General features: G+C 40.9%; 1 protein-coding gene across 1 annotated transcript in view; it reads right to left on the reverse strand.

The window, feature by feature from the left end:
• Window positions 1-15,321, reverse strand: part of ncanb (neurocan b) — a 149,599-nt gene that overhangs the window by 98,664 nt on the left and 35,614 nt on the right. The window contains exons 3-4 of the mRNA XM_056378756.1: window positions 3,620-3,849; window positions 3,306-3,474 (exon numbers count right to left, since the gene is read on the reverse strand). Coding sequence (XP_056234731.1) covers window positions 3,306-3,474; window positions 3,620-3,849 — 399 coding nt within the window. The remainder of the gene's footprint in view (window positions 1-3,305; window positions 3,475-3,619; window positions 3,850-15,321) is intronic.

Here is a 15,321-nt window from a genome sequence, read left to right on the forward strand (position 1 = left end):
GTACTTCATCCGTCTATTTTTCCCCTCTGCATCTTCACACATCCCCATACAGTCTCTAGGGAGAAGAACAGGAAGGCACCATTTATGACTATATGGTGCACTCATTGTAGCACTGTTCGGCAGTCGGTGTCCCTTGGCTCTTGGCATTATTGTTTATTTCTTACTACACTACACTATATTTGAATATATACAGTTAAATTTCATGAATTTGTTTAAACACACAGAGGCATAGCATTAAAATATATGAGTAATAGAGCGACATTCTAGGAAAATAAGCTTGTTTGCGTTCTTTCTGAGAGCTAGACTACAAGGTCGATACCACTCTTATGTATGTGAAATACACTTAGCTTAGACTATAGACTGGAAATGGGGAAACAGCTAGCCTTGGTTCTATCCAAAGGTCACGAAACTCACTAAGTACCATGTTATATTTCTTTTGTTTAAACTGTACAAAAAAGCGTAAACATTACGAGGCGTGGTTTTAGAGGTGCTGGTAGGTGAATTTTGGAGTTTAAAGTTTAGACAGACGCAAGTTTGCTTATTCACACTACTTCCAGTCGTTATGCCAACCTAACATTGCTAAGCTAACAATCTGTAACCGCAGCAGTAGCTTTATAATTACTGAAATGAGAATGGTATTCATCTTTTCATGCAACTATAAGCAAGAAAGCCAATTAGCAGAAACTTTATTTAAACAGTCTTTTCAAAGAATTGTTTTCCATCCTTCCAGCAGAAACTTGTAGAGCACTGAAGCTATTTGCGAGTCTTGTAGTGTTCCAGCTTTAAGTATGTATCTATATAGAACCATGCTACATCCCAGAGGTTGCATAAACAATTACAGTAGCTTTGCCGTGCCCAGTGCTGATATATACTATCTATTGTCTCACACCAGTTAATGGTGTGCAACCATATCTCACTACAGACAATGGCTGACACACACAATCAATGGTGCTGTGTTCTGATTGGTGAGACATCCAACTGACCAGTCAATATGTGCCAAGAGAAAAAAAGACAAAACAAAAGAGCGAGTAAGAAGCAGGCGGCACGGGAGAAATTAAAAAACAGATGGCAGAAGAGGAAGGGCATCTCACCGGGGCTTAGACACACACAAATGAGTCTATGAGCAGTGTGGATTAATATGATATTGATATAGCTGAGCAGTATCAATACCTGCTAATTAATACGTTAAGCACTCAGTAGAATTAGTGTGAAGACGGCTGTGGTCTGCCATGTAGCGTGACTGCCAATTAAGACTAAGCCCTGGAGATGGCTACTCCTCGCCGGCTACGTAATTGGTTTCTCTCTGAAGGAGTGATTTTCATAGTGTGTTAATCGATTGTCCAAGAGGGGGAGGATGCAGGGTCTCCCAAGCGTAGTGACAGGGGTCTTGCTTACGAAATGTAAAGTGCTTTTAGGGAGAAAGATGAGGTGCTCCGCTTGCTTGAGAAAACCAGATAACATTCTTGTCGAAATCATAAAGAGAAAGTGGCCCGTACCAGTGTGCACACACAACTGTCCCTACAGGCATGCTTCTATATATTCACATATGAGCTATATGCAGGCAACGGAGTGCAGGCTATCTGTGTTACTCTCAATGGCAGACGATGTAACCATTGTAGTGTGCAGTGTCTGCGTAAAAGAGAAAGGCTACTGGGCTTTTAGAGCTGATGTTCACAACATTTGCATGGATTTGTGGCAAGCTGCAGCATAGTGGCTAATGCATTGTGTGATTCCCTGTGGTCATAATAATAATAGCTTATTCTTAAAAATAGTGAATGACCTGGAAAGAATCTGATGATAGCTCTGCAGCTAAAATACTCTGACACAGTAATTATGGTTCTACTACAGTGAACCACCTCCAGGTAGTCTGGTAATTCCACAAATATGGGTGTCCTCGATACAGAAAATGCAGTAAATGGGTTGCCCATTTAGTCAAACCACCAAGAGCCATACAAAGCTCTCAGAGTAACACTATTTGATAATAGCGCACACTGCTGGATTCCTACCTTATTGGTTTCATTAGGCTTTCAGTGCATGAACAGCACCTGAGTGGCACCAGGTCAGTGCTGTTTAATGTGTTCTAGTTACCTCACCTTTTCCCCATCATCATACATTCTACACAGGCGGTAAACAGCACTGGCTGTAATGGCTGTATTAGCCTGACATGGAAAACAGGTCATTATTATTCATAGTGGCAGACCTTGAGAGCAAATGGGGAGCTGTACACAACCAAATAGTGGAGTGTTAATTCGCTCAGACAATAAATTGTATAGATAAAAACACACGTAACGCCTAGAATGACATAGATAGTAGTTGATTACTATCACTGTAATTATGATTACAAGGGTACAGTCTGCTTGCTCTCTTTTTCTCTCCCTATTCTAATAATGGCTTGAGGGTGTGAGTGTCCAGTATTAACATTCCTGAACGCATCACAGCTCATAGCTGTCAGATTAAAACAAAACACAACAATGGCAAGGTTATAACTTTGATATACTTTAAATTAATGATGGCAACAATGTTAAATTTGCACTACCTAAGCAGTTTGGTCAATGTTTGTTGTTTTTAAAATGTGGTCTATCTAAATTGACTTGACTTGAATAAAGTCTTAACATATCTTCATCATATCCCTGAGCTATTATTTTCAAAGGCTTGGCGAGCAACAGCTACCTCACCAAGTATTATTTAAATTATCCATTACTCAATTAACAGGCAGAAATTTGTGATTCTTGTTTAAACCTCTAAAATATTGATGGAATTTGTAGATTGGTTTTGTTTGTAACAATATTTCTTCTGTTACATGGTCACAGCTATGTTAGTTTATTTTGAAATTCACCTCTTCCCTGTCAGTGAAGTTTAAGCTCCTTCAGTTACATAATTATTTGATGCTAATTACTGTTCCTGAACTTTAATACTTAAGAAAATCTTTAATTACTTGTTGGCTTGATTGATGTTGGGTTATCTCAATCAATTACCTAGAAGACACTAGATTCATTAGCTTTCAAATTACTTAATAATACTAAACAACAACTCCTGGAAACTTAGCAAGCATATTAGCTTGCAGTAGCTAGCTACCGAGCAACTGATGGTAGCATGTTTCCGTAAAATGTGAACCAGTATATATCTTCAGGTTCTTGAGACAAATACATTTTATTACATTGGGTGAAATGTTTTGATCAATTTCTGTGTTTATACACAATACAAGCTTACAACAAGGTTTGCTTCAGCATGAAATTTCCCACTCCACGTGTGAGCTAAATTCAAAATAGCTGCCTTATGGGAAAAAAAGTCTACATGTTAATCACCTGTGACCTCCAGGGGAACTGTGTCCTGCTCGTCATTGATGCCCACCACAACCTCACAGCGGTACAGACCAGAGTCACTGGAACGAAGCCCGGTCAGCGCAAGACTGGCATTGTAGCGGTTGATGTTGTAGCCAGGCAGCGTTACGCGACCCTGGAAGGCCTTCTTCACCTGAGAGAGGAGGGGAGGCAAGGGAGAAAAAAGGAATGATGAAAATGAATGAGGGAAATGACTAATGTGCCACTGAGCCAGAGACAGTTTTCCAAAAACTTGACACCAAACATTTCACAGGTTTTGCTCTAATCCTTATCCGTACCTTGACCACATTGTCTTTGGCCACCAGAACCGACTGTTCCTTCTGCAGGCCATCTGAGCCTCTTTGGCCCCAGACCTTGGTCCACTTAATCCTCGGGGGCTCATGGGATGAACTGGCACTGGGGCGGAGGGTGAAAAGGCAGGGGAGAAGAACGGTTTTGGACAGCTCCTCACTTATGGTCTGATGGGTCACTTTCCGCATATTCACCACAGTGTCTGCATTGGTTACGCCTGAGGAGAGGAGAGGAGAGGAGAGGGAAGGAGAGGAGAGGAGAGGAGAGGAGAGGAGAGGAGAGGGAAGGAGAGGAGAGGAGAGGAGAGGAGAGGAGAGGAGAGGAGAGGAGAGGATAATCAAATCTGTCTTGTAAATGAAGCCACAGGACGTTATTTCTCATTACATTGAAAAGACGTTTGTTAATTGCTTCTTGTAAAAGGGTTAGGGTAAATAAATAAATAAATAAACAATAGGTAATAGATCTATTAAATAATATATCTTCCAGGTTCTTTTGTTCCATCAGATTCTCCTGGTTGTGGAGTAAAAGGGAAAGACAGGGGGCCAGTGTGACTGTGATTATTGGTCATTGATCCAGCAGACCATTACTGTGGTACCTGAACAGTGGGAAGGAGGGCCACATTTAGGAGGGAAGACATCAAAAGTCCTTTCAAATGCCATTCATCAAAGCTGGATATGCATTATGGGATCAATACCAACCACCTCTTTGCAGCTTAAAGCACCACCAACACCACAAAGAATTACTTTCATCGAAACAACTGATGACTGGGAAAGGGTATCATTATGGGATATTCGGAGTGTGGTGCGTTCAAGTTCCAGTGGAAAATTAATTTTCCAAATTAATTTTTAAATTAATTTTCCACTGGTAGAATCATATGATACTTTATTATCATACTTTAATCCTGTGTCACCTTGCCTTAAAATACAGGGGTGGTTCATTTACATTGCAGAGACAAAAACATGAATTCCAATCTTCCAAAACAGCAATACAAACTATCATCTCTGTGCTCTATCAGTTTATGTTGATCCAGTATGCAATGTGTGTGAATGAGGTTTACCTGTGAAGCCTTAACCCTCATCTGACTCTTTTTTAGCTCCCTTCCCTTCCAGTCTCTGTTCCCATTTTTGTTACTACTGTGAACACTGGCAAAAATGAGTCACTATGTCCCATCTAATTTGCCCCAAAGCCCAGCATCAGTGCATTCATTCTCAATACACTTGCCACTTTTTAGCGATGCTAATGTCAGTGTCAGTTGCTATGTTAGCACTGTATCAACCATGTGCAGAAAATGAGCAAAGCAGGAAAGTGAGCAAAAAAAGCACTGGTGGGTGGAACAGACGCTGGGGTTGAATGTAGGAGAAATGAGCCTATTGATTTCTTTTCATTTGTGTCAGTTTCCACTGCACACTTTCTGTGTGTCCTGCTCCACTCCTGTTTGATTGGATGTATGTTAAAACTCTACACGCTACAGGAGTGGCACCTCCTGTCTGTAATTTAACGGCAGATTGGTGGAACAATGTTTTTCCAGCGTGTTGCTCTGTCATCTTTCTCTCCATCTCCCGACATTCTCTTCTCCCTCCTCCTCTCCCACAATATGACCACCGGCCAGCTTTCAGGTGAGCATGTTTTTGTATTGTCTTCAGCCAAAATATAAAGATACACTTGATATGTTTGTTTTATTTTCAGGATTAGATTTTTCCCCTCAACCACGTCATGATTCAGATTCAACTTTGAATCACTTGCCTCGTCTTTGACTGCCATTTTTCAGGGCTGTATGGGCTGTGTGTGTGTGTGTGTGTGTGTGTGTGTGGGTGCGCACCCTGGAATGCACTTACACGTGAAAACACCTCATCTTTCACTTGCTTTTCGTGGACCACAGAACCCACACCCTCCACACACACACGCACACGCACACATGCACGCACACAGCTTTGAAGCTATCGTTTTTCATTCCTTACAGGATGGTTAATGTGCCTTTGAACAGACGCATGAATAGCTGTCATTGCTCATTCCTGCAGCCGTTATGCTGTTGCTGTTGCTCGAGCTAAGAGGCTGAGTGCCTCTTCCCTGATAGCTTAACATCAACCCTCCCATCACATTTTCCCCACCCCTCAGACGCATAAACACACACAAATACCCACTTCTGCACCTCTCCCACTGACATCATCTTAGACAAGCGCTACTTGTCTAACTCCCTCACCGACTGATCAGTGTTGCTTCGCATGGCTGCATCAAACGGGATTTGTGCTCTGAAATGGCCTCTCGTTTCGCACTCGAGAGTTCAGCCCGTTGAGTGAGGTGACCTGTGAAACAAAATGCATGAGGCTTTCAAAGGCAGAGGGATAAGAGGAGAAGAGAGGGGAGGTGACTGAGGAATAAACAAGCAAAGCAATGTGAGTAGCTAACTGCCAGTTATTTTTCCCACATATAGGGAAAAATTATCTTTGAGGAAAAGTTTTTGGGAAATATGTTTATTCCCTATCTGCTAGAGGAGAAGATTGATACCATTCTCATCCCTGTCCAGTAACTATAAGGCAATATTCAGCAGCTGATTGGTTTAGCTTAGCACAAAGGCTGAAAACATCCACCTACCAGCAAATCGGTGATACTTAAAATATTTAAGAAATACACAATCTCTTTCTTGCTGAGGTGCTATCATTTCTGTCTGTTAGAAACTAAAGCAGGAGATTGTTGTCTTAGCTATCTTAGGTTAGCATAAAGAATGGAAGCAGGAGGAATAAGCTAGCTTGGGTGTGTCTCATTTCTAAATGTAGAGAAGCTCTAAAACCACAGCTTGCCATGTGTGTTAATTAGTTAACTTAAGAAGTGTTGGTAGGGGGATTTTGTTACAGTTTGGGTCAGGCAAGCTGTTTCACCCTGATTTCAGTCTTTGTGCTGAGCTAAGCTAACCAGCTGCTGACTGAGTCTTTATTCTTCTAATCTCTTATTTATCCCACAGACATGAGAGTGGTGTTGTTCTTTTCACTTACTCTAAGCAAGAAAGAAAATCAACATATTTTTCCAAAATGTCATCTTTATCTTTAAGTTCATCACAGACTAAAGTATATGCTAACAGCGAATCATTATTTGTATTAGTATCATATTATTTATCATTTTTCTAGTGGCGTAGGTGCAGTTTTCTCTAATACACATATATCTCACTGGATCCAAATGATTCATTTTGTTAACCAAAACACTCCAAATACATCAGTGTTTGCAGGTTAAAAGGACATTTTTGTGAGTTATTCAACATTGTTCACCATAAAATGGTCTCTCTGAATACAGTTTGTGGTCTTCAAGGCCAGCATAGCAATGCGCTCTGTGATGGGAGTGGGTGTAGAGGAAACCTGATTCACTCTTGAATTTGGTTTACTTGATAACACTTTTTTTTCTCACACTGATGGAGGGGAAAAACAGACGCTTTGGAAAAAATGAACAAGCACAATTGACTCCTGCATAACATGGTGCAGGAGTGCGAATGGTGGAAGGAGGCAAGCGCGGGGAAACACATAAACAAATAATGGAAGTGGAAAAAGCTGGAGGTATGTGTAACGGTGAAATTGGAGTGATACGATGTGGAAAAGGAGTCAAGAGGATGTGATGGAAAAAGTAAAAAAAAAAAGAAAAACGTACTGTTGTGTTTCAGTCGGAGGTGTGCGTTAAGACTGACATGAGGACACAGTTGTGCCCACACACACATACACACAAACTCACAAACGCATCTTTCACAAGAGGCTATCAGACTCCACTCCCTGCTGTCACTCTCTTTGTTTTATCCCCCTCCAGGATGTAACACTCATCTTTGTTTACCACACACTCACGCGTGTGTGTCTCAATGAGTAGAGTGCCGTCCTAGAAGACAATCAAACTGCAATTTCTCAAACAACTTGCCCTGAGCTTGCTAGGAACAAAAACAGGCAAATTTATTCTTTAGCTTAGAGGCATCAATAATATTTAATCTGCTTGCCAGTTTCTAGCCAGGTTCCACCTGGGTGAGCACCATTTAGGTAACATTTCACTACTTATGTTGCCAATAGCAAAACAGTGCAACAAATGAAGCCAACGAAGCTTCACAATCTCAATCTCATTCACTTCACCTCCCCATTTCACTCTTTCTGTCCACTTTATTTTGACAAATGTTTATCTTTGTTTCCTGGCTGCTGCTGCTGCTGCAATTTACACAACTACATCACATGAAATCTATTGTACATTCCCTTTTTGAGAAGCCTGATTTACATTATGAAGGAGACAGGTAAAAAAAACAAAAACAAAAACAAAAACAAAAAAAAACCCATCACTCTCTTCCATCATGATAATGAATGTAAACTAGTGAGAGCCCCCAATGCCAATGCTCTATCAAATCTGCATTTAGATAGAAATGTTATCACAAGCACAACCCTCACAAGACTGCCGTTTGTTTGGATATGTATCTGTGTTTCATTTTGCTCTTTGTAATCCTCTTCTAAACAAGGCTCACCCGGATGTGAAGTGATAAAAAGGAGAGGGAATACTGAAGCTGAATGTCGATACAGCAAGAAAGTGCAAGAAGGTCCTGAAAAAGAGCATATGTGCTGAGAAAAACTCCCCTATTGGAAAACATCAGATTGTAAAGTCCAACCGAGTGCAGTGGACTTTGTTAAATGTTAACAGGCCGAATCTTTTATTGACCTCGTCCCATGTCTTTGTCTGTCAGTATGAGTGTTGAGAAGGGCACAGTGTGAGAGGACACGCGCTCCAGCTCCTCCTGGAAGTTGCACTTCCAGCAGCTTGCAGATAGAGCTCAGATTTTCTTATTTTCTTTCTGCTGGTTCACAGTGGCATCTACGTGATCATCACCGTTGGCCCATCTGTCTTTGCTTTAGAGGTGCACTCGAATTATTAAACACAGTCGGAGAGCCTTTATGTGGCGGGCACAGAGCTGCACACAGACACAGGGTGGGCGGTAATGGCATTTTCACCGTAATAGGAACACAATTGGGAACATCATTCCTTGTTCTCTCCCTTTCTTTCTTATTCTTTCTATCTCTCTTTTTTTCCGAGGTGCCTACAATAGCTTTTCCAATGATAAAGGCCGCTTTGTCTTCAATTTGCCCACATCAAACCCGCCAGCCTGCCAGTCAGGAGCTAGCGAGACTGATCGAGTGCATCCTCTTCTGTCGTCGGCGCTTCACTCCTGCTGCCTGTGTGTCAGCTGATTATGTGTTTGTGTAAGTGTGTGTATGTTAAATAAATCATGACAGATGAGCTGTCTGACAGAGGCTTGCCGCTATCAGTTGATCACTGTGTTAAGAAATGACAGTTGATACAACACAACTGGACTGCAGCAGGCTCAGGTCAAACTGTTTTTTGTAATTCTCAGAGTTGGTTTTAATCTGGAACATGATGGATGTAGTTAGATTCATACCAGTAATCGTTTTAACAGGCCTGTAATTTCACAATAACCTGATAGAAAGTTTCCTAGGAAGAAGTATGTCATTTTGTGGAGAAAAAAAGAGGCAATGTTCTGAGACAGATATTTTATTTCATATTTAGCTCTTTGAATTATGTCATGCACTTTCCAGAGATAATTCTGTGAAAGTGAATATCAATTCTGCATTAATTTTACAGGAAAATATACTCTCCGTGTATTTGATTGCTTTTATTGTTGCATGTTCAGCTGTCCTGCTGTGCACCGAGTAAAATACTCTAGGTTATACTAGCAATTAATTAGAGGCGAGACAAAACTCTTGATTCCATTTTCCTAATAATTAGTATCAGTGGAAGTAGTGCTTGGATATACTTAACTGTGCATAAATAGTCTGTTACAAGTAAAACGTCCTTCTAAATTTTACTTCAATAAAAGTGTAAGGATAAGTATTATCCACAAAAAATACTTTAAGTATAAAAAGAAAGTAGTATTCATTATGCAGAATCACCCTTTTTGGATCATTATTATTAATGCATGAACATGTAACAAGTATTTTGATGTCGCAGCTAGTAGAGGTGGAGCCTATTCAATCCACTTTGTATACTGTTTAATCGATAAAAATATCAATTTAATCAACTGACAATATATTTTAAATGTAAAATCTCGCAAAGTAGCTAGTACCTACAGCCATCAAATAAATGTAGTGGAGTAAAAGCTACAATATTTCCCTCTGAACTGTGGTGGACTTAGAGCATAAAGTAGCATAAAATGGGAACAGGACATGCTTCCCAGGAACCTTACATTGAATTTACGGTTACATTGTGTATCAGGTTCTGTCTAAATTAGTTCACCTTTCAGCAACGATGAAATGAACTCCTGTTGAAATATTATAAACACAGGATAAAAAGTAAAAAATAGTTAAGTGAAACATTTTAGAATGAGTAGGAAGAAACTGAATCATTTTTATCTTCTCATATGAATAAAACATCACAAGGACAGCAGCTGTGGGTTGTGGGTTTATTTTTGTGCGAGTGGAAGGTCTGACAAAACCGCTTGCTGTCTTTATTATTTTGTAATGGGATTTGGTGAAATCCATCCTTTTAACAAGACTTTGAGTGACACACAAAGACAAATGGAGAAAACAACATGAAAACATGAGTGGTGGCTGCTCTTAAATGATGATATGTTATCGTTCAGGAGGAGAGAGAGAAAAGATGCTGAAGCTGAGACTGCCCCAACCAAGCCCAAAAGTGATAACCATGGCAACAGAGGCGCCACAGATGGAAAAAGGGGGAATGAGCTTCTGATCAGGGCAGGAAGCACGCACGCACGCACACACACACACAAACACACACACACATTTAACTATGTGCTTTGGGGGTGGCCTCTTCAAAGAACAGATCTAAGGCTATGTACTGTTTAATGTAAATTGAATGAGGGGGGGGACTGGTTTCCTCCTTCTTTTTCCACTGTGTTTGATCATTGGTCTGTGTTTCACTGCAGTGCAGATGCCCTTCTCCTACAGGAAGTACACACACTCTCAAATATGCAAAGATGCACGCAAATAAAGACGCAGAGTTATACACACGCAGATGTACACAGGTCATACCAAGACACTCCTTACTAAAGTTTCCTCTGTGTGTGTGTGTGTGTGTGTGTGTGTGTGTGTGTGTGTGTCCGTGAACACCCATGTTGCCAGCCTATGCGCAGCATGTCTGTCGGGCAGACAGATGTCTTGCTGACATTCTCTCGCATGAGATCTTCTCCCCAAAAACATCCCTCCACCTCCCACCTGCCTCCCTCTTCCTTCCTTCAGCGTACTCCTCCTCTTCTCACCCCCCCCACGATGTTTTCTATTGCGCTGTACTTCTCCTCTACATTCCTCTCCGTCGCTTCTTGTCTTTCTCTCGCACGCTCTTGTGTCCATCCTCCCTGACTCCACTATTAATAAGTCTCCTCCTCATCGATCCGGCGGTACATCCCCTAAATTTTTATCACACTCTCCATTATTCTCACTTTCCCAGTGCAGATAATATCAATGGAAACTATTATGAAAAATATTCCTTGACACATTTTTTACAACAAAAACAAGACATCAATCAAAAGAAAACCAAACAAAGCAATAAAGTGAGAAATGAACAAATACACTAATTACGTTAATGCAGTCTTACTGTAATGCATCAGGCACATTTCATGTTATGTCTATGCCTCTAGTGTTAGCTGATATTACCAGTTCTCAGAAGGAAAAAAGTAAGACAATTATGGAATGCATCGATGTTCATCATTAACATTAACATTATAAAGGGCTTCGAATGTCGATGTAACGTTGCTTTCAGTTATATTTCATGTTTATAGGCCATTGGTACGAATGACTGCAGCATTAATAACAATCTTCCCTTAGACGTTCGACAAATAAATATTACTGCGTTAATGTTTTCGGACACCTGGTTGCTGAACAGAGAAATCTAGCCTTCAAATGATCGTACATGTGAATAAGAGCACCAGGCAGTAAGTGACCCTGAGTTTGGGAATGACAACTGTATTTACTGAGAAGAGTCAATCTCTTGTGTTACAATGAAGCGGACAAGCAAAGTGCCCATGTCTGTCTGAATCATTACAGTCAAGGCATACCACTAACTTTGCAACAGGTGAGAACAGCATTTGCAACTGTGGAAAATATACACAAAGATGGCACCTGTGTTCAGACAGAAAGAGTATAAGTTGCATAAATTTGACTTTGGTCGGCCCAAACAGCCACTTTAATGCATCACCTGTTCAGAAGTGAGCCATAAGCCATCAACAGACACACCGATCGTGTCTGTGGGAGTGTGTCTCTTTTTTTAATTTATTTTTTTATTATTTTTTTAAAAATCGACTCAGCCTCTGATCTCTGAACCCACCAGATACTCCAATTCTCTTTTCCCTTTGTACCCCTATGAAGCCAATTCATAAAGCCCCAGGATACAGTATTTGCAAATTTTTTGAAGCATTTTTAACTCGCATGGTTTGGCATGCAAGTTAAATCAATTTGGGGTGAATTTGCATCTAATCATGTCTTTCAATTAACTTTGTGTGCAATTGCACCGCCCCTACAATTCGCTTCGCATTCTGTCTGTACACATAATTACAGTGAAGACCCAGTGAATGTGGCGCAAGGCAACGCAAAGTTTGCCCCTGTTCATTTTCTATTTGACTAGTGATGCGAAAACAAGGATTTGAAAGTTAAATTTTTTTTTTTTTTTATGTAATGCTAATGAGGGACACATTTCGCCGGGAGGCTCCTCATTGATTTGTCAAGAAAAGGAAATAAGTGATGCAGCACTGCGGGACAGGAAATTCACCTGAAGTCATTAACTGCAGTGGACGAATGTCTGTGAAGGATACAATTATAACTGAAGTCTCTGGGATCCTCAAGGGTTTTCAGTGGACTTTGTGCCAGGCAGCAAAGTGTTTCCTGGCACAAAGTCACATACAGAATGCTCTCTTTAGACTAAAACTAAATCAAAATAAAGTGCCAAAATTAACACTGGCACTTTACCTCTAACACCCCCACCCCCCTTGTTACTCTGTTTCCCATCCTCTCATTTGCTGCACAGGTGTATTTTTGCAGATTAACAATTCCCCAATCACTTACTGTACACTCTAATCATCTTTCAAACCTTTTCTGCCCTAGACTGCCTCCTCTTGTCTCCTCCTCCTCTCCTGGCGACAAATATTAACCATCTCACTGCAGCTCTCTTCCTGTCTGAGCTGACTCCCAACCAGGCCATGTCAGGCTTCACAGGGACTCCCCGGAGGTTGCTGCCGTGACTAATTCTGCACCTTCTGAAGCATAATGATATATTTATCTCTTGTGGCATGCAGCCAACATTTTAAATTCATAACCGCACACAGAAGTGCTTGTAGAAACGTGCAGGCACGCTCACGCAAACATCAACACATACACACACGTGCAAAATGCTCTCCCCTAACCTGCCCCCCCCCCACATCCCACCCTCTTTCCAATCTCTGGGCTGTCAAGCAAAGTGTCATGAGGTGAGCTTTAGTGCCAACCCTCCCTGTAGTCCTCTACCTCCCATTGACAATTTCCAGAGTCACTCAGCTGTAAAAAAAAAAAAAAAAAAATTGTACACTACACTCCAGAGCAGAGGCAGGGAGTGTGTATTTGCATGACATATACACTCTGTTAGTGTGTTACCAGGCTCCTTGGAGATGCTCTATCTGTGTGTGTGTGTGTGTGTGTGTGTGTGTGTGTGTGTGTGTGTGCGCTCGCTGCTCTGCGAGTTGGCTGCATAAACTACCTGGCAGATGTAACCTGAGGGTTTCCACACAAACGTATACCCACACAGAGAAAGACCGAGCAGTTGGCTGCATTTTCATCATCTCTGACTGAGAATCTGAGCCCTGAGTCACTGAAAGGCTCTGGTGCCAAGTCCGTAGATTTTTTTTTTTTTTTACCTCCACAGAAGGCAGAAACAATACAATACAGAGAGGAGCAGACGGTCGGGGAGGCCACCGAGAGCAACGAGGGGGCGTGCGGTCTGTCCTACATACGCACAAACACATGCAGCTACACACAGATACACAGCAAGGGAGAACAAGGAGAGTACAGAGAGGGCAAAGACGGACTCAGGGATGTGAATGTTTGTGTTGCGTGCTCTTCCCTGCACAGCTCTATGGAATAGGATGAAAAAAAACTGCCAAAAACACAGATAGGTAGAACTGTAGAGCAACCAGACCAGATGTACAGATACACAAATGACTCCGAGTTACACACAAGTTCCTGTCTAAGTAACTGTATGACAGTGAGGCTTTTTTCTCACTTTACCCCATCTCCCTCTCTCCGTCACCCTGTCCTTCTCTCAGCAAAAGCAAGGGTTTAAAAAGTCAGTAAAAACGATATGCCAACAAATGCAAAATGTTGAATCTCTCTCCATAGTTTGGATAACTTGCTGACATATAATGAGAGGATTAAGATCCTAAACTCCAGCTTTTCAGCCAAATCAAAGTGAATTTTAATGAGCTCTGCAAATATATATTAGAAATAAATATCTCGAAGATTTAACAAAATATCAAAACTGTTTCCATCTCTCAAAAAATGGCTGAGAGGATGAATGTGAGCTTCGGAGATCTCAGCTTTGTTTTTTTTCTTCACGTCATCTTTTCGCCTCTTCTTAGAAGTGCTGTTGGGGTAATTATGAGCAGATGAAACGAGAGGAGTAAGTGGGCTGCTAGCTAAGTAGTGAAGGATTGTCAAGTGTTCCAGATATACACACTGTTACGGAAAGAAATGGGCAGACTGACAGAGAGAATGTCAGTGTGACCAAGTCTAATATGTGAGGGAAGGTGCTCTTGATTCCCACGACACAACAGACCGCCACTGCCAGTTACTAATCACATATTGTGACCATTCATTTGTGGATTTGTTTAAGTGAGTCATTCATTTTGGTCATTCATGGTCATTCCATCAGGAATGCCTCTGTTTACTACAGTTGGTTAGAGTGGGTTATAATAGTGGTATAGTAGTTACAAAACATGGGTCTAAAAGTCCTAAAATCTCTTCTCAGTGAGCTTCTTACTATGAGTGATGTGCGCCAACATGAAGACACAATTTTCTGCCAAAGTAACGACATGGTTGATGCACTTAAGAGATTCTCTGTGTTTGTGTTTTTTCTCCCGTTAGCTCACTGGTTTGAAGTGAGAAAAGCGAAGAGAAAAACACAAACACCGGGATTTTCTCAAAGGTTTTCACACTGGTTTGTTCTCCCATGTACCAATTAGAGTTCAGCAACATTGGAATTTGTTTATTAAATTTGATTGTCTTATTTAATCGTGAATTTTTTATGTAGATCTGCAACTATTCAGGTGATTGATTCGATAAACTGACCAGCAGAAAATTAATCGGCAGCTATTTAGTTAGGAATTATTTAAAAGGTTCTCTAATGTGAGCGCTTGCTGCTTTTCTTTGTCTTACATTATAATAAAGTCATTCATTTCTTTAGTTTTGGACTGTCGGTCAGACAAAACATTTTTCGTTATTTTCTGATCTTTATAGACTCAACGGTTAATTGATTAACTGATGATAAACGGTCTGCAGATTCATCGATAATAAAAAAATTGTTAGTTGCAACTCTATATATTCAAGAAAAATACCAGGTTTTCAGGGCCTTCAAGGTACAGACAAACATACAACAAACTGATACCTGAGACTGGAATTATTCTGAACAAATGAAGCAGTTTTTCTTACTTCGAGCGCTCGCTGCACAGAGGACAGTGATTGCT

Source organism: Seriola aureovittata, chromosome 6 (genome assembly GCF_021018895.1).
Source record: "Seriola aureovittata isolate HTS-2021-v1 ecotype China chromosome 6, ASM2101889v1, whole genome shotgun sequence".
In the NCBI taxonomy this organism is placed as follows: Eukaryota; Metazoa; Chordata; class Actinopteri; order Carangiformes; family Carangidae; genus Seriola; species Seriola aureovittata.